We start from the raw sequence: 22,868 nt of genomic DNA, 5'->3' as shown, positions 1-22,868 counted from the left end.
ACCTTTGCTCAAACTTTCCTCTCCATGGAAGCCTAATAATAGGATACTAGTTCAAAGAAATGAACACTGACTACGTTTACAAGCTGTCAATTTTCGGGTTATGGTCGGGTTAAGGTCACTATTCGGGTTACTGAAACATTCGGAATAACCCGTTTACATGCGTGAGCAGAGAGAGTTACTCCTACATGGAATTTGTAATCAATTGGCAATATCCCGACGTAAACGGCGACGCATGGTTAGCGTCTGGACGTAGCCCTACGGACAACCTTAAGACGCTAATAACTACTTTTCGGTCACCTTCTTATAAATCTCACTATCTCGGTACTTTCTGCCGTCAACAAAAGACATTATATTCATGGTTTTCACCACACTAATAAAGAAATTGGTTTCCTCCTGGCTCCAAAAGTGTGGTGCTGTGCTGCGTCTCGCCATGTTTACCTCTACTTCTTGTTTACTTCCGGTATACTGCGCGCAGGTTTTCTGCATTGACATATATATATATATATAAATAACTATATTATTATAGTATATAATTATTATTATAACTATGTTTTCTGGCGCATACAAGAAGTTCCTCTACTCAAAAGACCAAGATTCCTTGCGAATAGAACATGCGCAGAACACAAATCAATGTTCCTTTTGATGGGGATATGCCAATACGCGTTTACATGACCAAACTTTCGGGTTAGAAAAGGGGTAACCCAGGTAACCCATATTCGGGTTTTTAAAAACCGGAATATGAGCATATTCGGGTTTTTGCCGGTGTTTACATGGCCGTGCGCGACCGGGTTATTGCTAATATTCCGGTTTTGAACGGGTTATTGGCTGCATGTAAACGTAGTCATTGATTCCCAGAAAACCCTCCAACACACTTCAGTTTCTTTTTCCATCTTTCCAAGATATTCTCCAGGGAGAATCAGTGTCCTCACAGATTACAGACAAGATAGTCCTGTTGCTATTTATAGAATAAGAGACTTAAAGTTGTCAGCAGTGTTGACATTTGTGTGATTTGAAGACTTCGTTTTATATTTTAAGGTGTGACAAAATTATGGTGGTATGGTTGGTATATGGTTAGAACACTAATAACTTACAAATCGACCTGTGACCAGGAACATATAACCTATTCATGGCTGTAGTTTCTTTTTATCATCCGGAGATCAATGTAGCCAAAATGTTTGGACAATTAGTTAATAAGCACCACATTCAAAGGAATGAGAAGAATTTTCAATAAAAAATAAAAAAAATCACATGTGAGTTGCGAACAAATCCTCCCGTCTGCACCTCAGTGGGTATACATTCCTCCAACAAATAACAAGACAGGGACTGACCTAACTGAACTGTTTGAAAGTGAGTCTATGGATATTATGTATTGACTTAAAGATCTGGATTCAAGTTGTTATGATGGAAAGCACCAACCCTAATATTCTAAGCCAAATTAATGGATTTTGTATGAGAAAAGAAAATGAAAGAAGCTGAAGATCTTGCGAGCTGGACTCCTAATTGACCCCTGGAGTCAGACAAACACAAATGGAAGAAACAGATGCCCTATTTTGGCACATGCTCAAGCCAAATCTGGAACACATTCACGCTGTCTCTTTTCAGTGACATCCCCACTAGGTGCTGTTTAGGTATGTGGGCACTTCTACTTAGAATGAGACACATTCCACAGAGGGCTTGACGCTCAAGTGAGACACTACCCTTAATTCATCTCTTCGTGCCTTTCCCCTCGATCCGGCCCCGGCAATTGTGTGAAGTCCTCACACCATGGCAACTGAGCTGGTATGAGTCAATCCGTTAGCTAAATTCATTAATGTTATCTTCTGGGGACAACAAAATGTGAGCTGACTATAACTTTATCAGCGCAAATTGGCCACATTGTTAACCCGAACACAGCGGCTTTGACATGGAAATGAGGAGTTAAGTGTGTGAGCTCTGGGCTCGGTGCCTAGTCTGCGCCACCCACAGAGAGTGCCACAGATCACCATGGACGTAGCAGCCGGTCATGCGAAAGGGCAATGGCTACCTGGCTACTTGGAGGAATAAATTACACTCTTAATATCCTGGGATGCAAAACAGCAACTGAACACAGCCACTGCCATGTCTGTAGAGTAGGAAGGATAGGTAAAGAAATGTGTATTTTAGGGGCATTTAGTCACAGCTGAGCTAAACGATGCAAGCAGGGGGGGGGGGGAGTCATGAGATGACACACAGTGGAAACACTATGCATACAGTGCCCTCATATGGTTCATGTGAATAACTGCATCCATGTGCTATTCCAGTAACTTTCTGACGCTTGAATATTTTTTATAAAAAATTCAATGTATGTTTACAATGTATCAACAACTATACTAAAACATGAAGTTCAATCAATACTGACTCCAGTTGGAGCATTCTGCAGTCAGGTTATTTCTTAAATTTTTGACAGAGTTGTATATCAGGTACTATCATGCCCATACTTTCTACTTCTTCATTCTCTGGTCTTTATGCTGTCGTCATTTTGTCTTTACATAAAGTTTTATAAACAGCGTGGGGTTATTGGGATGCAGTTCAAGTGTTTTTTCTTATACAAATAAGACTCCTTTTCAAGATGAAAAGAGGTATTGGGCTCTTGTTTAGCTTGTTACTCTTTCTAAGCATTAGTTTTAATGATTGTTTAAGAAAAAAATCATTTAAGATAAGTGCATGGCCATTTCAGTTCAGTTGAATTTTTCATGCAATGATTGGCTTGTGTGTGTGTGTGTGTGTGTGTGTGTGTGTGCGCGCGCGTGCGTGCGTGCGTGTGTGTGTGTAAAGTAATATGTAGTTGAGAAAAATAGCTTGTTTTCAATCTTATTTTCAATCAATTTTTCTCCCCAGTTGTCCTGTCCTGTTGAAATTGAAGAGCGTCCGACAGCGATGTGGACATCGCAGCCCCCCCATACGATAACAGAGCTTGTGGTGTGAGAAGCATTAACCTGCTGCCCTATGATAATATGAACAACAGGCTCCCTGGATTCCCTGCATTCTTCCACTCTTCTCCAAAACAACTCATTCAAAGCAGACTGTCATTCTGCACATAAAGCTGGCATTACCTCTACATCTTACTGAACAACACACAGAGAAGCTATTCCCCACCTGCCATTTACTCTGCTTTCTGTTTAAGAAAAGGAGGACAGTTAAGTAGTCATTGGATATGCTCCCTCCAGCTGTAACTGAACACATATCTAACGGATTTGAACATATTTATGAATATTCATGTGAGGCTTTAAAAGGACAATAACAAGCAGGGATGAGAGGTTACAGGATGGTACCAACCGAGGTCAGGGTAAAGGTTGTATGAAAAAGAGACTGACATGTGCCTTGACCTGTTAAAGATAAAGAGAGCGCTTCAGTAATGGAAGTCTAAGTTCAGTGCTAATACAGCCCGCTTTGGGCTCTGTCAAAACACTGCTGCCTGTTGAGGGAGTGGACAGAAAGCAGAAGCAGTTTGCATTCCTTCTGGATCGGCATTTCTCCAGTACAAATGTGAAGTCAGTGTACTCCTACACACTTAAACCAACTATGTATTATATTACAGTGTAATGATGTCAGCTGCTGGGAGCTGGCAAAAATGGACTCTCCCACTGTGGTCCTTTCCTTGAACAGACCAAACGAAGCTAAATAATGCTACTGCAAGTCCATTTTCTTTTAGATCACAAAGTTTTCTAGATTTCTATACACAGGGTTTTAATTGTCTTTGACTGATTTATATTCTTCTTGTATTTGGGGTATTTGGGTGTATCCATCACCGAACTGTTGCTGCAACTGTATTAGCCTACTTGTCTAAAATGTTTTACTTTAATTCCCCTTAAAACGCTCATGGATTTATTACATCTGAAACACAATTTGCATATTTAACAGTGATACAATTCCATGCACACAGGATTTTCGGACACGGCTTTAAGGTATTTCTCGTGTGAAATGTAAGACGTCACATGAGAAAATATACACAAGACTTCACATGCGCTTTTTGTAAGGAACAAAAATCTCATGTGAAATAATTGATCTCATGTGAAACAACATTTTGCATGTAATGAAGTGACATACGGGCACATGTGCTATTTGGACATTTCCCATGTGCGTATTTGTAGTTGTATAAGTTATTGACTCTACTCGCCAGAGGCTTGATCTTATTACAGTGGAAATCTCCGGCACCACCTCTGCATAGCCGTTGGAGAAGGGAAGTTCTTGGCTTTGTCAAATTGGAAAGAATTAGATGTACTGTATACTAAGGGGCTCACTGAGAAAATTCAATTAAATATAGGACCCCTTCTTTCAATTCATTCGAGAAGTGCATTTTCCAAATATCCCGGAGCGATGTACTTACTGATATGATATGACGGACAGCAGACCAGCCCACAGCCTTTGGTTGTTGTTGTTTTTTTTCTTTTTTCTTTGTCTCGTTTGTAGTGTTTGTATTGTCTTAATAGTGCTCTGTCTTTGCTTTAACATTTCCATTATACCCTGTTTGGACCAACTTGGCACTGTTCATTGTAATGTCTACATCATTGTTGAAAAATTAATAAACAGACTGGGGAAAAAAGTTATTCAAATAATACATTATAAAACAAGAAATAAAATGATTATAATAAATCTTGAGATGAATCAATACGTGATTAAGTCTACAATGCAAAGGGCAACAGTGAATAATAGTGGATGCCTTGCAATCAACAACAGCGTACCTCCTTGCTGCTGGTGTCCTCCTCTGCTTCATAACCCCAGTCTGTGGCCGTGGGAACCATTCCTGCTAGGGCACTCGTAGCGCCGCTCGTCTTCGATTCGTCCGACTCGTCTTTGCTCCTTTGTCTGTGGTTGACAAGATACCCTCTACTCTGAGGCAACTCTGGGAACACATCATCATCATCCCCATCATCGTCACCATCATGATCATCTTCCTCCTCCTCCTCCTCCTCGTCCAGTGAAGACTGTCCATCGTCAGAACTCTCATTGACAAAAGCGTGGCCGTCGGCTCCGGGGGGACAGGTGTAGTGGGAGAAGGTGATGGAGCTCGGTTTGTGCTTCACGATGCGTGGGAGATCCAGGACTCTCCGGTCGGAATCAGGGACAGTCACAGGGACCGCGAGGGTAGGAGTGGAGTCCACGTGGAGGATGGGGCACGGGTCCTCTGGAGGCACAAAGACATGGCCATTTAAGATAGGCTCTAAGCTCCTGAAGTCTGTTTTCAAGTCTACTGTCTGACCAGCATGATTATAAACCACCTCCTTGTCTGACTGGCCTTCTGCAACAGGAACAGGAAGTGAACAGCAGCAGTCATTTGACCTAGGTAAAGTGGTCAAAATACCTGCACCATGAAGATGAGCCGGGGCCAGCGGACTTGGGTGCGGGGGTGCTTCACCGGGAATGACTGACTGTTCACGCTCCTGTGCACACACAACTTCTGCAAATTCAATGTTTTTATGACTGACACTAACAAAACTCTTCTTCAGCTTGTGTATGTCCTCATCTGGCTCCAACAGCGAGCTTTGGGCTTCAGGGAGACAATCTTCCCCTCTGTGGTCCGCTGAGAGAGCAGAGCTTTCTGAGGTCAACTCTTGTCTTGAGAAGGCTACTTTGTGCAATCCTGAAGCTGTCCAAGACTCACGTCCCTCCAAATTCACCACGGGTGGAATCTCCATTATTGTTTTATTCTACAGTTTCTCATAATTCAAAACATAAATCCACAGGTACTTGTGCTTGATGTATCGGATGGCCATTTTAAATCCGAGATGTTCACTCAAACCACACAGCAGATGACCTGAAATAAACAGAAATGAAAATATGTGAATGGAATGTAACACATCTGACAAGCCCAGAGAGATGGAGATTATTTCCAAAGACAATAAAGGCACCACAGCATGTACATACTTCTTAGATTGTTTCCATAAGTCTGTGTGCCCTGTAATGAGTCTCAGTGTACTACCAGAGTTTAAGGTAGAGCTTATAGCTATATTCATCTGACTGCATGCCATCCAGCGAGAAATCTGCTGTGAAATTCAACATCTGGCTCAGGCTGGGCTGTTCAAGTCTGGATCTGTTTCTCACACGATCATGGTGACATCACTGCACAGAGGAATCTGACTGCTCGGTCCCAGTCGGTGATTTACTACGCGCTACACCATTCATCAGGGCAGACGACGTCCCGGGTCGACTATGGTTAACATCCCACTCACCCCTTCATTAAGCCCTTCTTCAAAACACACCTTGGACAGGTCCGAGACATCCGAAGTGCACACACGGAAAAGCAAACAATTGCATTATTGCGCTGCTACAGATGATTATGATCTTGTTCAAACCACAAAGACTTTCCTCAGAGGACGTTTACAGACTGGATAACAGTGCAACTGAACCAAGAAACTTCCAAAACAAACATAACCTACACAAGACCTGCTGAGTCCAGTTCGACATGTTTCCCCCCTCATGTTTAAACAGCAACAACACTTGACTGAATAGATGGAGGCCCAGAGATTACTCTGGAAAACAATCCGTTGTTTCAGTGTGTTTTTGTGAAATGCATAACACGGCTACAGAAAGTTAAAAGTTAAACTGATTTACATAATTTACACACGTGTCTCTGCTGTTACTGTGAGAAAGCTGCAGTTGGCAGCACCTTTACCATGGCCTTGAGACACTTGACAAACATACACACACACACACACACACGCAAACACACTCTTTGGCTTTTAGGACACAAGCAGATAAAGCAACCTCAGACAAGGACACAATCTAACTCTGAAGATAATTTTTTATAAATCTGGCAGGATAGTGGAAAAGTGGAAAGTCCTCCATATAGCATAGTATGAATACAGTATAAATAATAAGTCAATTAAATGCTGTGTAGTACCTCCCGTAAAACCTGTCCCTACATGTTTTTTTTTTATTTCACCATATATCACATACATACACGACATTCAAAAAATATCTAAATCAAACCAATCCCCTACCTGTGCACCCCTCATACAAAACCAGTTACAATCATATTTGCCGTTTTCCAATTTCCATCAAATTTTCATTCATTTTTTGTCTTCTATAGTGACTTTAGGAATGCTTCCACGGGTGCCCATGTTTCAGCATATTCCATCTCATTCTCTCGCAGTTCAAAAGCTATCTTTTCCAACTTAATCATTTCAATAGCCACAGTGATACATGCTTTCTCTGTAGGTGTATTAAAAGCAATCAATTATTCATATGACCTTTGTGACCAAAGGGCTGCCTTAGATTTTTCCTGTCCCCACATGGTGAATGTGAAGGGAGTGTACACAAGATTAGGGTTCCTTCCAAGAAACCCCTCTTTTAAAAAACACTATGCAAAGAGGCTCTCATTGTTCTCAAATGAATGCAGAGCAGATTTAACTGGAGGGAAGAAGTCACAGAGAAGAGAAAATGAACTGGAAGTGTCGACTGGCAAGCCAAGACCACAACTTATGTGGGTGAAAAAAAAAGAAAAAAAAAAAGAAAATCCAGCGTTGGAAATTTTTTTTACAGAAATGTCCCGAACAAGTCTTCTCACGCAGAAACAACCTATAGTATAACTTTCTCAACTCAGCCAAGGAGGATTAGGAAAGAGAAGAAATTAGGAGCTGTCATTTCTTTCTTCATCATAAGCAGACACCAGTGAGATTCAAAGGGAAACAGACATAATAAGACTCACCTGTTGGGTGGAAAAAAGCCGTCTGTGTTGCCCAAACAGTGTCACCGAGAGCATGGCAAAACAGTGGCAGTGAGGCTCGTTCCTGTAAGAGCAGAGAGGGTTGCCCCTTGCAGAGCCACACTTACGTCCCCATAGGACTATTCTGCTAAGTGGCAAGCTTGTCATCACAACCACCACCCCCTTCCTCTTGTGTTTCCCTAGAGGGCTGCAGGAGTGTTCGGTTAGCAGTGACTAAACCATTCAGAATATGCGTAAGAGCAGGGAGTGTGTGTGCTCGTTGGGAGATGGAAAGAGGAAGAGAAAGGAGGCCGAGGGTGGAGGGAGAAAAGAGGGAGGGAGCGGGTGGATGGGAGGTGGAGGGAGCAGCAGTGGTTGGCACTGTAAAAGAACAAGGTGTAATGGCTTTCTTTCCAGCTCTCACTAACAGGCTGTGAGGAATGGCTTGACTTCACCGGCCCAAGCTGAGCAGGAGCAAGATGAACTGCAGCCCTGACCCATGGCTTCAAAACTCCGGGCCGAGGAATGCTTTCAAGTCAAAGGGGAAAGCTGGGAAGCGCCATGATTTACTGGAGCATATTAAATATAGAAGATGATATCTCCACGAGAGGATTTGATGCTGAACTGAAACCAAAAACATGTTTGCCCAAGTTTTTATATGACACTATATTTACAAAATCTGCCAGTTAGGAGCAAGCCAAGTTGTGGTGTCACATTATATGAACTGACAGGATATCGAATGGTACGTTATGGCCAATCACTCAGTATTGATTGATGACTCACGGTTGATTCCCATTATGTGTATTAAAAAAAGCAAAAAATGTACTTGAACAATCAGGGAATATCCAAATAATCAAGTTAAATATCTTCATCTCAAATTCATCCTTTGATATCCTTGTAATATTTGCTTTCTTTTCAGTGTTTTGCCTATAATCTATGACCAGCCGTACAGAAGCTGCAAGCAATTCCCATCCGACCGACGTGAACGATAAATGATCTTGCAAAAGCATTTCTTAGTAAACAATTTCCTCTTGGGTGGTGCTGGGTATAAAACATTCATTTTCATTCAGTCTCTTCACCAGGAGAGAGGTGTAAAGCCACAGCCACAAATCAACACTTGGACTCAGTTTGACCTCTGGCCAGGGGCTGAATTACTTCTCTCATTCATAAAATATTTTGCCCATGGCTGTCATTCTCTCTCAGTAATGTTTCAAAGCTTCCTCTAGTAAAAGTCATCCCCAGCCTCTGCCATATGCTCTGAAAACATAAATGGAGATCCCCATAATTGGTTCAGACTGTACTGACTTCTAAAGTTATATACTAACAATCTTCAGAGTATTTTGCCAATCAAAATTTTTATACAAGTAATGAATTACAAAAAGGTAGAAATATTCTGGAATGCTCAAAGAGCCATGCTTGACACTGCAGTCATGCAATTGCAATAAATCCACTGTTTGACCGGTTGGATAAGGTAGGCCTGTGTGTGTAAATGTTGTTTGTTGCTGGATCTTTTGTTCAGAGCGAGTGACATTCCTGATGTCCTTGTTGGATATCTGTGTTTAGATTTCCACTATTGTCTGAAAAGTTATATGGAAAGGTAACAGGAGGCAAACAAGAGGTTTGGCTTTTGCCAACTAATCATATATAAGAATCGTCCTTGTAAAAAGTCCTTTTCAACAGTTTATTTATTTATCTAAACAAAGTTTAAACCAAAAGACATCTTCTTAAAATAATTTTCTTGCCTAGGTTGTGTAAACACATAAATGTGTGCACAACTTGATTATGGAGCAACTGCCAGAAAATGTGCTCTGGGCTTGTTTACTCTGTCTGAGAACACTTTAGGTCAAGGAAAAATATTCATGACACAATTATAATGTTCATGACAGCCAATATACCAACCTCTTAATGACATTTTAATGTAATGTTAACACATACAGCTAAATAGTTTATTAAAGTTGTATAATTGGGTCATGAGGTATTTATGACAGGTTATGTTGTCTAGGTCAATGTCAAGTTGACATTACAAAGACATCGACAGGTTGTACTGTCTTGCTTAATTTCAAGATGTCATAACACAGAGATTGTTGTCTTCGTTAAAGTGAAGTTGTCATGACAAAGACGTCTCGGACAATGGTAGATTTGCATTAAAAGTGTCCTCATTTACTGAATGACACTTAATGACAGAATCGTTATGTCATAAACGTTTATGACTTGTTTGTAATGTTTATGACACGTTCATGACAGTGTCGTGTCACTCTTATGTAGATATCTTCAAGTAAAGTGTAACCAAAAAAACATTTGACAAACAAGTTAAACAATTGGCTGCACTTAATGAATAGCAGCCTTTTCTCTGCCGGATCTATCTAAGCTGTGCAGGTGACCAGTCGAAGGCCAGCGGGAGAGAGAACAGTTCTGCTCAAACACAGCTGGATGTTCTCACCAGCTAACCTGGGAGGCCCTGTCTGCCCAGGGTTCTAGTGGAGATAAGAAAGAAATAACACCCTTGGTTGTGTCAATGCAAGAAAAACACGGACTTTGCTTCCACATAGGATGGAGAGCAGCAGGGAGGAAGTAAAAGAGAACAAGGTCTCTGTGTATTTAAATTAGTCACTTTACGATGGCCAAACATCAAGCTCTGTCTCCGTGCTCCAGGCTGTCAGACTTTTGCTTACTAGCACTCACCTCAAAGTACAGCCATAGACTGTATAATATTAATCAACAAAGCATCCGGTTCGGCAAAGTGATGCAAATGCGGATCCAATTGTGGAAGTGAATCTGAATTCCAGCAGGGGGAGACTCCTCAACCCCCCTTTTTTTCACAGTTTGTTTTTGCTTTTTCCAACATTTTAAATTGTTAAATTTTTCTTCTACACATTTTCAGCGCTTAATTCTACGTCCCATATTTTCTGATGTAAAACAAAAATTAAAGACGGGTCAATGTGACCCAAAGTCAACACAATGGTTAATCCTGCATTCTATCTGAATTCCAGCAGGGGGAGACACGTGCGGTTGGAAAAGGAGGTCGGTTTCTGTAGAAGTCAATGAGAAAGTGACCTACTTCTCCGTAAACATTTTCATAATGAGTTTATGGTCTCAGTCGCTAGTTTTTCTGTCTGTTTTCTTCTGTCTCATCATAACAGGCTGCGCCCGTAACGGCAAACTCGACGACTCATAGCAGATCTCCACAAACCAACGGGTGACGTCACACATGCTCTGTCCGTTAATATTATACAGTCTATGAGTACAGCTGAGGCTGATAAGAATGTCATACGTTTTGCAGGTAGTTAGTCATAAATCAAAGTATTGGACAAAGTCAAACTTTCATTATCTGAATTGAAGGTCTAATTAAAGAGGGTGTCGTATGTTGTACAGATATTAAAGCCGTTTGAAGGAACTTTGTGATATAAATGAAAGTGACTTGACATGAGTCTCAAATACAATGTACAATACATCACATGTCCTCAAAGTGACATGTTGTGTTTTCTGTATTTATTTTATTTTTTTATTTTTCATTCTAATGGTTGAAATGAAAGCTTGCATCTCCTCAGTAACAATGCTTAATGTAACAGAGCTGTGTTGAATCAAATGGAAACAAGACAAGGCCTCCTGCTGCAGATCAACGCTATAACAACTATGTCAAGACAGGACTGGGGGGGGGAGGGGGGCAGACATACCAAGGAGCAGACACAGATCCTCAGCAGGCAGAGAAGCTCAGTGTCAACATCTCCAGAAGCAAATCTGAGGATATTACTGTTTGTTTTTGGCTGATTTACAGAGTGATAAGAATGGTCATTGCTCAGTCTGTTCCGCATTCACTTCAGCTAGAATAGTTGAACGGATGGAAATTGTTTGACAGAGTTCATGACCCGTTCACTAAAGAATTGCAACACCTGAGGGTACAAAATACTTCTTCAATGAATTATTCATCTCAAACTAGGCTGGAAATATACACTTTTTAATATAACATTTGAATCTATGAAACAATTTGTTTCTGTTTGTGAATATCTACTGCTCTGTTCGCATTTTAGACTTGACAGTTTGACACAAGTAACATTCTGACTCAAGCTTGTGCAAGATATTTCAACCCAGAGTACACACAGCCATCTGATACACTGTAAAAAATATTCATCATACATCTCGGTGCTTCAAATCAACTACACTAGTTACATTAACATACACTGACTGAATATGGAGCTCAGCGCAAATTCTTTCAAGACGACTTCTAAATAACTTCAGTCACCACTATCTCTTCCTAAATCTATTCAGCTGTTAAGAGGCGTTCACTTTTCAGTAAACCCACCAGAAGTGGCCACGAAATTCATGATCCAATCACAGCATGACATCCTGCTTTAAATGTCTTCTCAGGTAAACATGCAACCCTCCTCCTCCCCTTCCTACGGTGGGGGGGAAGGGCAATGCAACATTACAAAGAATGAAACACTTTTACAAAGCTCGAGACAAATTTACATTTTGGAAAACAAATTTACATTTTGGAAAACAAATTTACATTTTGGAAAACAAAATAACATTTTCGAAAACAAATTTACATTTTGGAAAACAAAATAACATTTTAGAAAACAAATTTACATTTTGGAAAACAAAATAACATTTTCGAAAACAAATTTACGTTTTAGAAAACAAATTTACATTTTGGAAAACAAAATAACATTTTCGAAAACAAATTTACGTTTTAGAAAACAAATTTACATTTTGGAAAACAAAATAACATTTTGGAAAACAAAATAACATTTTCGAAAACAAATTTACGTTTTAGAAAACAAATTTACATTTTGGAAAACAAAATAACATTTTAGAAAACAAATTTACATTTTCGAAAACAAATTTACATTTTCGAAAACAAATTTACATTTTAGAAAACAAATTAACAAGATGCAAAACACTTTTACCAGTCCCGAAACAAATTTACAAATGACAGATTCTTCACGGAAAGGGAATGTACCACATACCGGAAGTGATGAGGTGTTGTTGGTGAGCGCAGTCAATTTGTGTTGTTGTGAGTGAGTATATGGCGTGAATGAAGTTTATGGTGACTTTACGTGTGGTCGGTGTTTGGAGTTTTTATATGACGCGGACCTGACGGAAACATTGGAAAAACAGGGAACGTATCGACAGCCGCGGCCGGATCGAAGCTACAGCAGGGGGGCAGCTGAGTCCGTCTGCAGCTGCAGGACCTGGAGCTCACTGCCCATTCCTGGGAGCCAAAACCGACACCACGCAGCTGGAGACCCAGGCCGTATTGCTGGGCCCGCTGGAGGGAAGGGAAGCCCGGGAGAATCAGATCCAGGACTAAACGGAGCGGACTGTCACAGCCTGCTGAAGTTTAAATCACAGGTTTCCTAAAGGGAGTCTGGCGGGACTCGGACTGTGGACGACGAAACACGACTTAAAGTCTCGTTAAATAAATAAATACATGCAGAAATAAATGAATCATTAGTGGGGGAGTGAGCCTGGACATTTCAGTCTGTTTAAACTTCACTTTGAAGCAGAACCTCTTAGTTCAGAAGGGTGAAGTTTCCGTTTGTACTCATATCTGTGAACTGATTATAATAAATATTCTTTGTATTAACACATTAATTAGTCTCTTTGTCTTTTTGTTTAAAAAAACAAGAACATCGCATGAGATTTTGACGATTTATAGTGATTTTATTTCCGTTAGACCTTTGCCTACATTGACGCTGATGCATTAAGGACGGCCCATAGACAGTATATAAGGCAGTGCCTCCCCTGTTCCAAGATGGCGGCTCTATTGACGCATTCGATCCATAACTGCCGTAGTCAAGGCGACATGTATACAAAACCTCATCACTTCCGGTATGTGGTACATTCCCTTTCCGTGAAGAATCTGTCATTTGTAAATTTTTTTTTTCGGGACTGGTAAAAGTGTTTTGCATCTTGTTAATTTGTTTCGAAAAATGTAAATTTGTTTTCTAAAATGTTATTTTGTTTTCCAAAATGTAAATTTGTTTTCTAAAATGTAAATTTGTTTTCGAAAATGTTATTTTGTTTTCCAAAATGTAAATTTGTTTTCTAAAATGTTATTTTGTTTTCCAAAATGTAAATTTGTTTTCTAAAATGTTATTTTGTTTTCCAAAATGTAAATTTGTTTTCCAAAATGTAAATTTGTTTTCTAAAATGTAAATTTGTTTTCTAAAATGTTATTTTGTTTTCCAAAATGTAAATTTGTTTTCTAAAATGTTATTTTGTTTTCCAAAATGTAAATTTGTTTTCCAAAATGTTATTTTGTTTTCCAAAATGTAAATTTGTTTTCCAAAATGTAAATTTGTTTTCCAAAATGTTATTTTGTTTTCCAAAATGTAAATTTGTTTTCCAAAATGTAAAAGTGTTTCATTCTTTGTAATGTTGCATTGCACTTCCCGGCCACCGTACCTTCCACCTCTGGTCATCGTCAACCACGGCACCCTGAGTCCCTTTCTGGCAGACAGCTCCTTCGTTCGGTCTCCGGGTTCCCTCTCCACCATCATCAGTGTCTAGGCTCCATCTGGGGGGGTATGTTTGGCTTCTCTAACCCTTTTCTAATCCCCAAAGACTCTGTACATTTCATATTATGCTTATGTACAATACATCTTTGCATATCGGCAACGAAGTCCCCCCTTATTGAAATGAACTGCTCACAAATATCTTGTTTAATGGTTATCTTTTACTCTCTAATCTACTGTAATTGTGTTGGATCTGAAGACATAAAAGACAAAATACATTATTAGAACCTGCAGTGAAAATATCTGTTTGAGATTCATTTAAAAGACATGAGGCTTTGCCAGGAAGAGAGGGTCTAACCAAAATACGCTGTCGATTTTTTGGAGACTATATAATGAAATAAAAGTATATCTGCCTCTGGTGCAACCATTTTGGCCATTCGTTTTTTATATCTTTCCACCGGCCTCCAGAGGGATATCGCCTTGGCCGCCGGCCTCCAGAAGGGCTCAGCCGAAAGGATTCCGCTGGCCTCCAGAAGGGCTCAGCCGAAAGGATTCCGCTGGCCTCCAGAAGGTTTTCGTCTTCGCCGCTGGCCTCCAGAAGGATTCTGCCTTCGCCGACAGCCTTCAGAAGGGTTTCGCCTTCGCCGCCGGTCTTCAGAGCGTTTTTTCGCCTTCGCGGCAGACCTCCAGAGAATCATCACTGTCCTGTCCGTCCTCCCAAGGGACTCAGCCTTCGCCGTCCTGCTCATTCTCCAGAGGGTAACGTCTCTTTCACTCAAAAAAATGTCCAATGTCGAAGTGGAAATCAAGACAATAGTGGCAGCGCCACACCAGTTACAGAACAACATGCATCTCAGTGTCAGTCCAAATTACGCACAATAAGCAGTTTGAACTCACTGATGTAATGCCATTTATTTCTTTTTTAAGTGTTAGTATGCTCAGTGAAACTGAGTCCAGCGCGAGGGAGACCCGACTCAGAGGAGGAGAGGTTAGTGAGGTCAGCGTCTCCACGGCAGGTGACAGTGCGCACGGATCCGCCGTGCCACGCATGGATGAAATAATGAAATAGTAAACAGAACTACAGTAACAGAAATATGTGCAGAATTAAGACAGTCAAGACGGCCCAGCGTTTGGTGGACCGGGTACACCTTGTTCACTTAATAGCCTAAAAATCATCCACGGGATTAATTACGCATCACATGAGTTTGCCCACCCGACACAGCGTTTGTTCCTGGGAAGATGGATCTGTGCGTCCCGCCTCCTGTGCGCCAAGGATGTCTGAGCCTCAGTGAGCAACTACTAACTATAAGATACAATGTGCCTGTTCCCAGCATTAGCACAACACTTTGCGATGGTTAGCTTGTTACCTGTGACGATATATGCTAAATGTAACCTCTCTTTCACATTAGTGTGTGAGTGACTGACCTATCCGAGTGCGTTTTGAGATGCCTGATGAAGTCAGACGTTGTTGATCCAGTGCCACACACCTTACATGTAGCTGTTTGCTTACTGCCACTATTTACAAAGTTATTGAAAGCAAAACTAATGACAAAAGGCACAACTCTGGGAGGACTTGGTTTTCCTCGGGTCAAATTTGACAGAAATATGGGTCTCTTTCAACCACATTGCCCCCAAACAACATTGATGTACGTTGAATGGCAATCTTCATAGGTAAAATCAATGATTATTTTCATTCATTGTTTTATTACATTTTAAATTTTTTTTAAATGGTTTCAAAATAGCATCCTGACTAAACTTTGACATAAACAGTCTGTGATCCACTCAACATCCTCTGATCTTAACTAATACTCAAAATAATTAATAGTTTCTGCAAAAATATTAGGTATAATGTCACATACAGTACATTAGGTTTATTGACCAGGAATAAAATTTAAAAAATGCGTTGAAAAAAGTGACAAAAACGTTATTTTACAAAAATAATCAAAAACATCGAAGAAAGTGAGAAACACGTTGGGGAAAGAAACAAAAAACATTTAAAATATTGACCCGGAAGGACAATAAGTTCATAGTCGACAGTAAGGCAACACAAGGATTAATACTGGACTAATTTCAAAGATTGTTGTTCCCATCAGTCACTTAGACACCAAAAAACGTAAGAGAGATAGAGAGACATAAAGAAATAGTTACCCTTTAAGTTAATATACATCCAACCAGTGACGGACTGGGATCAAAAAACGGCCGTGGCATGTACTACACACGGCCCTATTTCTGTCAATAGCTAGCTTGGAGTGAATCTGTCCACCCACCCCACTGCGGTACTTGAATATTTGTGGCTGCATGCAATAAATAACTTCAAAATTAACCAAAGACAAATCAGTAATCAATAATCAAAATTATCAGTAGTGGCCCATAGGGGTCCATAGGGAGGCGGCCCTTCTGGCATTTGCCCAAATTCCAGATGGCTAGCCATCCGACCATTGAATGGTTTATGGCCTGTGAGAATGTTTTACAGTGTATGAGGAGAAACACATTCTGCGCTGTCATTTCACTTGCTCTCTCTTCTCTCCCTCTTCCCCTTATCAGCGGTATCAACACGGCCGTCAAGATGGGGCAGAGGATCTGATGTGCCTGTGGTCTTCACATGGCATAGTGAGATTAAAGTGAGTGGAAAAGAATGGAGCAAGCTGTGTTGCTGAAACATGTGGCTATATAGTCGCACCTTTGCCTGCCAGCAACGCAACATGTTATTGCTGCACAGAACAAGCGTGAGTCTAAGGTCTAAGTCTAAGGCAGCAAAGACTGACAGGGGTAAAGTACATCTACAGTATGGAAATGCATTACTTTTTATCAGCTCCTTCAACGCCGATTCACATCATGCTGCATTTACATCCAAGGAAAATATGTGTAAAATCTATTTCAGTGTTTTTTATGCTGTTGCACGCAGCATTCTTATGTAACATGAACCGTCCCCGGCTGTGGAACACAGGCGAGTACAGTGCAAAAAGTAAACATCATTAGAAAACATTCCAGCAATACCGCAGTCTGACTCAATATCTCTGCTGCTTTCTGACTCCCCTTCGGATTCCCTGCATACCACGGCCCATTGGGCAGATGTTCTGCATTATCACTTCTCTCTGTGGGTGCAAAGATAATGGCCTTAATGTTCCCACTATTCAGATGGTGTCAGAGGTGGCTATGGTGTAAATTCTAATTCACGTGTTTTTGTCACAAACTAACTGCTCCTTTAAACGTTTATGAAACATTTTTTCATAGATGAGCAATAAGCAAAAGTGGAGCTATAAGTTCTGGAGGTGATCTCATAATTTGACTGGACACATAAACACATTCATTTCAAATTAAGATTTTTGGTTACACTTTACTTGAAGGTATCTACATAAGAAGACACAGTCATGAACGTGTCAAACATTATAAACAAGGGTTAGAGTTCATGTGTCATGACAGTGTCATGTGTTCATGACAGTGTCATGTCACTCTTATGTAGATACCTTCAAGTGAAGTGTTACCAGATTTTGTTTCTCTGTCTTATTCTGTTTTTCAGAACATAGCAACCGATAGCTTATTAAAAATATCAGCTATAATAACAAGCAGCTTTTCAGAGCAAACCAGAACAAATGGGATAGTTATAGAGAATCAAATGTAACAGCTGTATCAGATGATAAATAGATGTTTATCGCTCAGCAGGTGACGAGATCCACGATGAAGACAAGACTGATGAGGTTTTCATTTTTGAGCACTTTGATGTGTAGGAGCACAAAATTGTAAAGGTGTAAAAATCCCTGGGTTTTATTTAATCTGATGTAAAATTCAAATTGTATCCATTGAAATAGTCCAAGATGTCCAAAGTCCATATTTTTCATGCAAAATGGTGCACACATCCTAATGAAACAACTGTGGTATCAAGATCTAAATAGTGTGTCTCCCCCCTCCACCCAGCATGGACTTAAATCAGACTTTTTGTGGAATTAATAAGAATCATACATCCAACTGCTTCTATAACATCCAATGAGAACTATTACTTTTATAAATGCAGGTTTATTACTTTAATTCAAAGACAATTGAAGTTGTTTTCTTAGGTTGTCCAATCGTTCCGATTTGGCTCCTAGTATAGTGTGCCTGAACTATTTGGAATTGAAGTTGAAAAGCTAATTAAATACTGAACTTTATAACCTCTGACGATCAAACCACATATCAAACACCACAAGAGCAATGTTCCCATTCACAACTTAACAGAAACCCAAAGTATGAACTAGTACGTTTGTTAATTGTGCGAAAATATCTGACCTAAAAAATAAAGAAATAAAAAAACGCTTTGGAACTTGGCAAATATTTGGGTAAGTGCATTCTTGGCATTGCTCGTATTCGTGAATTCTTGGTATTTCATTGGCTCACACATTACTGCTTTCTGACAACACATGAGGGTAGCACCCGCTGCTCACCACACGCCACAAAACAAGATGCCAGAACTTAGTTAACAGCTGTAAGGACATTCCCAAACAATGAGTGGTGCTAGGAAGATGTTCATTCCAGTGATAACGAGGGGAGACATAAACATTGACTAAAATGATGGTAAATTATACTTCTGCACAATGATTCCACAGCCTATGTACAGTATGTGATTATAGGAGGACAGGGATAATGAGAGGTGAATCAGCTCAGCTTTTCATTTGACCGGGGGGGCGGGGGTGGGGGGGGTTGCCTCAGAGGGACGAGGCAGCAGGCCGTCACCATCACACACACAGAGAGCAGCTACTGTACAAATGAATTCACTCCAACAACAACCCCTGTCCTCGCCTGCTGCAACACGCTCTGCCAGCACTCGCAATCAACCGCCGAATTCCTTCCGCTGTGAGATGCGAGGTGGAGGGTGAGGACGGTGGGGGTTTCGCGGGCTTGATGTTATGATTGGGAGTTGAGTAATTGACAGGTATGTTTGAATCCAGTGTCTGATACACCGCCCACTCCCCTACTCGGGTCAGCCAACAATCAAAAAGTTGGCTTCCAGCAACGTGAAAATACATGCCAAAATGACAGGGCTATTCAGAGACGACAGAGTTATTCAACACACATTGCGTGCAGCAAATCATTGATCCCATCCTTGTGTGGAAGATGTAAAATATGTTTGGTCCAACAAGTTCTTTGAGTCAAGTCTACATGTGGCTTTTTTGGTTGAACATGTCTACCGTAAAAGCAAGGAAACAACTCGGTGACACCTGAAATAATTTGACTGTAATTTATGACAACAAAAAGCTGCTGAGAGTACAAAAAAACTGTATTCAGATGGCTGACTTAAAGTGCTCATATTATGCTTTTTCCCTTTCCTTTATTGTGTTACATATCTTTTTTGTGCATGTTATAGGTTTACACTGCGAACAAAAATATGGTGTTTTTTGAAAATTAAACCATGTAAACCTATTCTGATATAACCTCTAAATACAAATTATGAACCTGAAAATGAGCATAATATGAGCACTTTAAGTCTGCCTGCTATCATTTTGCTGAAGAGAGAAGAGAGCATTAGATCAAAGCTGAGCAGTTGTCAGCTTCTTCTTTTGTCTGTGCTTGGGATGAGACGCAGAGCTGCATGGCCTTGAACGCAGCTGCCTGAAGCTGCTCACTCACAGCTGACTGTCAGCTGTGGTTTCTCTTGCCCTGGTGCAAAATAGTATAGAAGCATGCCAAAAACTCTACAAATCAAAATCAGAAACTGAAAAAGGTTGATTGCCAAGAACTTACAAGGAACCATGCATATTTTACATTTTGTTGACCTTTTTCAAATGCGTTCTTTGCAGTTTTAGATTTTTGGATGCATTGTCACTGCTGTTCCAGGCAGCCACTGGTTTTCATTGATTTCTGAATGGTATGGAAATCTCTGAGCAGATTCTTGAAACTTGCTCGAGATTTGCCTCATCAATCACAATCAAGTCTGCATTGCAGTTTGTTAATGTTACTTTATCATTGCATGGTAGACTGATTAGAAGGGTCTGCTCTAATTGCTAACTGCTCACAATTAGTTGATTAATCTTTAAGTCGTATATATATATATATATATATATATATATATATATATGAGTCTTTCATTTGAAAAGGGAGTCCCCTTCTACTTCTACTTCCCCTCTCCCTATTTGAAATGCCTGTTAATAAGGCTGAAATCAGTAATTCTCTAATCTCCTCTCTCTATTATGAGGAGATTTCTCCTCTGCACCTGGGGCCAACGCTCTCATCTTTTTTTCTTTTCTGTCAGTGAGTACAGTGGGGGCTGCACTAATCTCTCTTTCTCTCTCTCTCATGGGAGAACTCCACAGCCAACAGTACGCCAGACATTGCCTTGAGCTGCCTGCTAGCAATGTGAAACAGAGACAGATGGAGAGGCAAAACCAGACACAAAAGTATCTAATCACAGGCCATTATAGTGACAAGGAAACTACGGCGTTTTCAAGCTAAAGAAACAAATTTTTTCATCCAAATAAAGCACCAATATGTGAAAATGCAAACATTTTCTATACATTGCAAAATACAAGTGAATGACTTACCCTGCTGCAGAGTCCTCTGTCACCTTAAACTGTAACATGGGGGAGTGAAGACAGTAGAAGAAGACCATACATGATCCTGTGCCACTGTGATTAACCACCTCGGCCACAGCACGCTCTGGCTTAACAGGAGGGGAGTTGGCAGTGAAGGCTGCAGAGGAGGACAGAGGAGGAGTGGATAAAGGTGGCCAGGGCACTGACAAACATAGGAGAGGAAATCTCATGAATGCAGAGAAAAAAAACAACTACTCTCATGTAAATAAACTAGAAAGGATGAGCAATTTGTCATTGGTTGAAAGCTGGAAACTCAAAATGTAAAAAGAGCTTTGATCATTTGTAATCAGAGAGTGCCGAATAAAAAATAACAAAAAACAAATCACCTCATTTGCATGGAGTCTCCAATCATCCTGACTTTGCTCTCAGAAAGATCAGTATAATGCAGAACAAGAGTCATCGTCTGACAGGACAGACTCCAAGTCAAATTGGCCACTGTTTTTCATGTACAAGAAATTTAAACCTCACTGTCTTATGTGTTTCTGTCTAACTATTTTGGACCAGAAAACACAGATATAAATGCCTTGGTGGGTTGTGATTAAAAACATGTGCTAAAGACACTAACATTTTCATTTGGTGAATCATTTCTAGCGCTGATCCTTTAAATGCCAAAGTTCAAGTTCAGATAATGCTTTTCACACTGCAGGATTAATAATAATAATAATAAAATAATTATTATTGTTATGGTGAGCAGGTAAAAAGAGGACCCAAACGCAGGGAGAAGGCAGGCATGTAGGCAGGCAGAAAGTTAGAACTCAGGGTTTTATTTAACAAAAAGTGGCAGTACAGAGACTGGAAAAACATGGGGGAAAAAAAAAAAAACAGGGAATAACTTACTGGAACAAAAGAACGCTGGGAAGATTTCAAAAAACCAGGGCACAAAACAGACAGGGTGGAAACATGAACTGACCAGATGAAGACACAAACTGACGGGCAAGACACAAGGAAGCAAAACAATCTGACAAGAGACAAAGGGAACACAGAGGCCGCTAAATACATGAGGTAATGAGTAAACCAGGAACAGGTGGGACAACAGGTGAAACACATCAGGGCGGGGCAGGGAATCACACAGGCGGGAAAACACAGGAAGTAAAACTAGACAAGACAAGACAGAAAACCAGACATCAAAATAAAACAGGAACCAGAAATAATCACCAACGAACAGGAATACACAATACAAACAAGTATACACAGTTAAAACAGGATAAACAGAAACACACAATGAACAGGGGAATAAGGAACAGAAATATACACAACAGAGAACAGAAATACACACAACAGGAATATACAAAACCAGAGAGCAATATACAAAACAGGAAACCTACAAAATTACAACAGGCAACAGAAATGTCCATAACCATCACAAATAATAATAATAATAATAATAATAATAATAACTTTTATTTATATAGCGCCTTTCAAGAACCCTAAGGACACTTTACAGAATTAGAGGTTTTAGGCTGTGGTGAACAGGTGGTGTTTCAGGTGTTTTTTTGTTTTTTTTTAAATATGTCTAGGGATGTAGCATTTTGGATATCCAGAGGGCTGCAACACTAAAGGCTCTGTCTACGAAGGTACAGAGTCTGGTGTGGGGAATGGAGAGCAGGCCAGCGTCTGAGGACCGCAGGTTTCGGGGTGGGGTGTATGGATGGAGGAGGTCGGAGAGGTACAGTGGGGCCAGGGGCATGGAGGGATTTGGAGGTGAGATGGAGGATTTTATATGTGATGCGGGACTTAATTGGGAGCCAGTGAAGGTGGATGAGGGTTGGGGTGATGTGCTGCCAGGTCTTGGTGTGGGTGAGGACCCTGGCGGCAGAGTTTTGGACATACTGGAGCCTGTCTAGGGTTTTGCTGGGGACCCCAGACAGGACTCCATTGCAGTAGTCCAAACGACAGATAATAATGGATGTCAGAGAGTGATGGCTGGAGTCTGGAGATGTTTTTTGAGATGAAAAATGGCTGATTTGGTGATGGATTTGATGTGAGTATGGAAAGAGAGGGTGGAGTCCAGGATTACACCAAGTATTGATTGAATATGTTTGCCTTTACCATTCAGATAAATAAAAAGCATATGTCAGTGTCAATACATTTTATTGAGAGTCAGTGGTAATAATTGACTTAATAATGATGACAAACTGTCATAATATTTATTAAAAACCTGACGTGCACCATTTAAGGACGTAT

General features: G+C 40.4%; 1 protein-coding gene across 3 annotated transcripts in view; it reads right to left on the bottom strand.

Moving 5' to 3' along the window:
• Nucleotides 1–21,633, bottom strand: part of stard13b (StAR-related lipid transfer (START) domain containing 13b) — a 90,573-nt gene extending 68,940 nt beyond the window's left edge. The window contains exons 1-4 of one of the 3 annotated variants that reach the window (XM_039781261.1): nucleotides 21,522–21,633; nucleotides 20,634–20,781; nucleotides 5,321–5,773; nucleotides 4,701–5,143 (exon numbers count right to left, since the gene is read on the bottom strand). In XM_039781261.1, coding sequence (XP_039637195.1) covers nucleotides 4,701–5,143; nucleotides 5,321–5,654 — 777 coding nt within the window. In that variant the 5' untranslated portion in view covers nucleotides 5,655–5,773; nucleotides 20,634–20,781; nucleotides 21,522–21,633. Of the gene's footprint in view, nucleotides 1–4,700; nucleotides 5,774–7,666; nucleotides 7,920–20,633; nucleotides 20,782–21,521 lie in introns of those variants that run through there. The other 2 variants (XM_039781242.1, XM_039781253.1) reach the window with 2 other exon arrangements.
• Nucleotides 21,634–22,868: the final 1,235 nt, after the last annotated feature.

Source organism: Perca fluviatilis, chromosome 2, assembly GCF_010015445.1.
Source record: "Perca fluviatilis chromosome 2, GENO_Pfluv_1.0, whole genome shotgun sequence".
NCBI classification, from domain to species: Eukaryota; Metazoa; Chordata; class Actinopteri; order Perciformes; family Percidae; genus Perca; species Perca fluviatilis.
The sequence above is the reverse complement of the archived record's forward strand: the minus strand, read 5'-3'. Positions and strand labels throughout refer to the sequence as shown.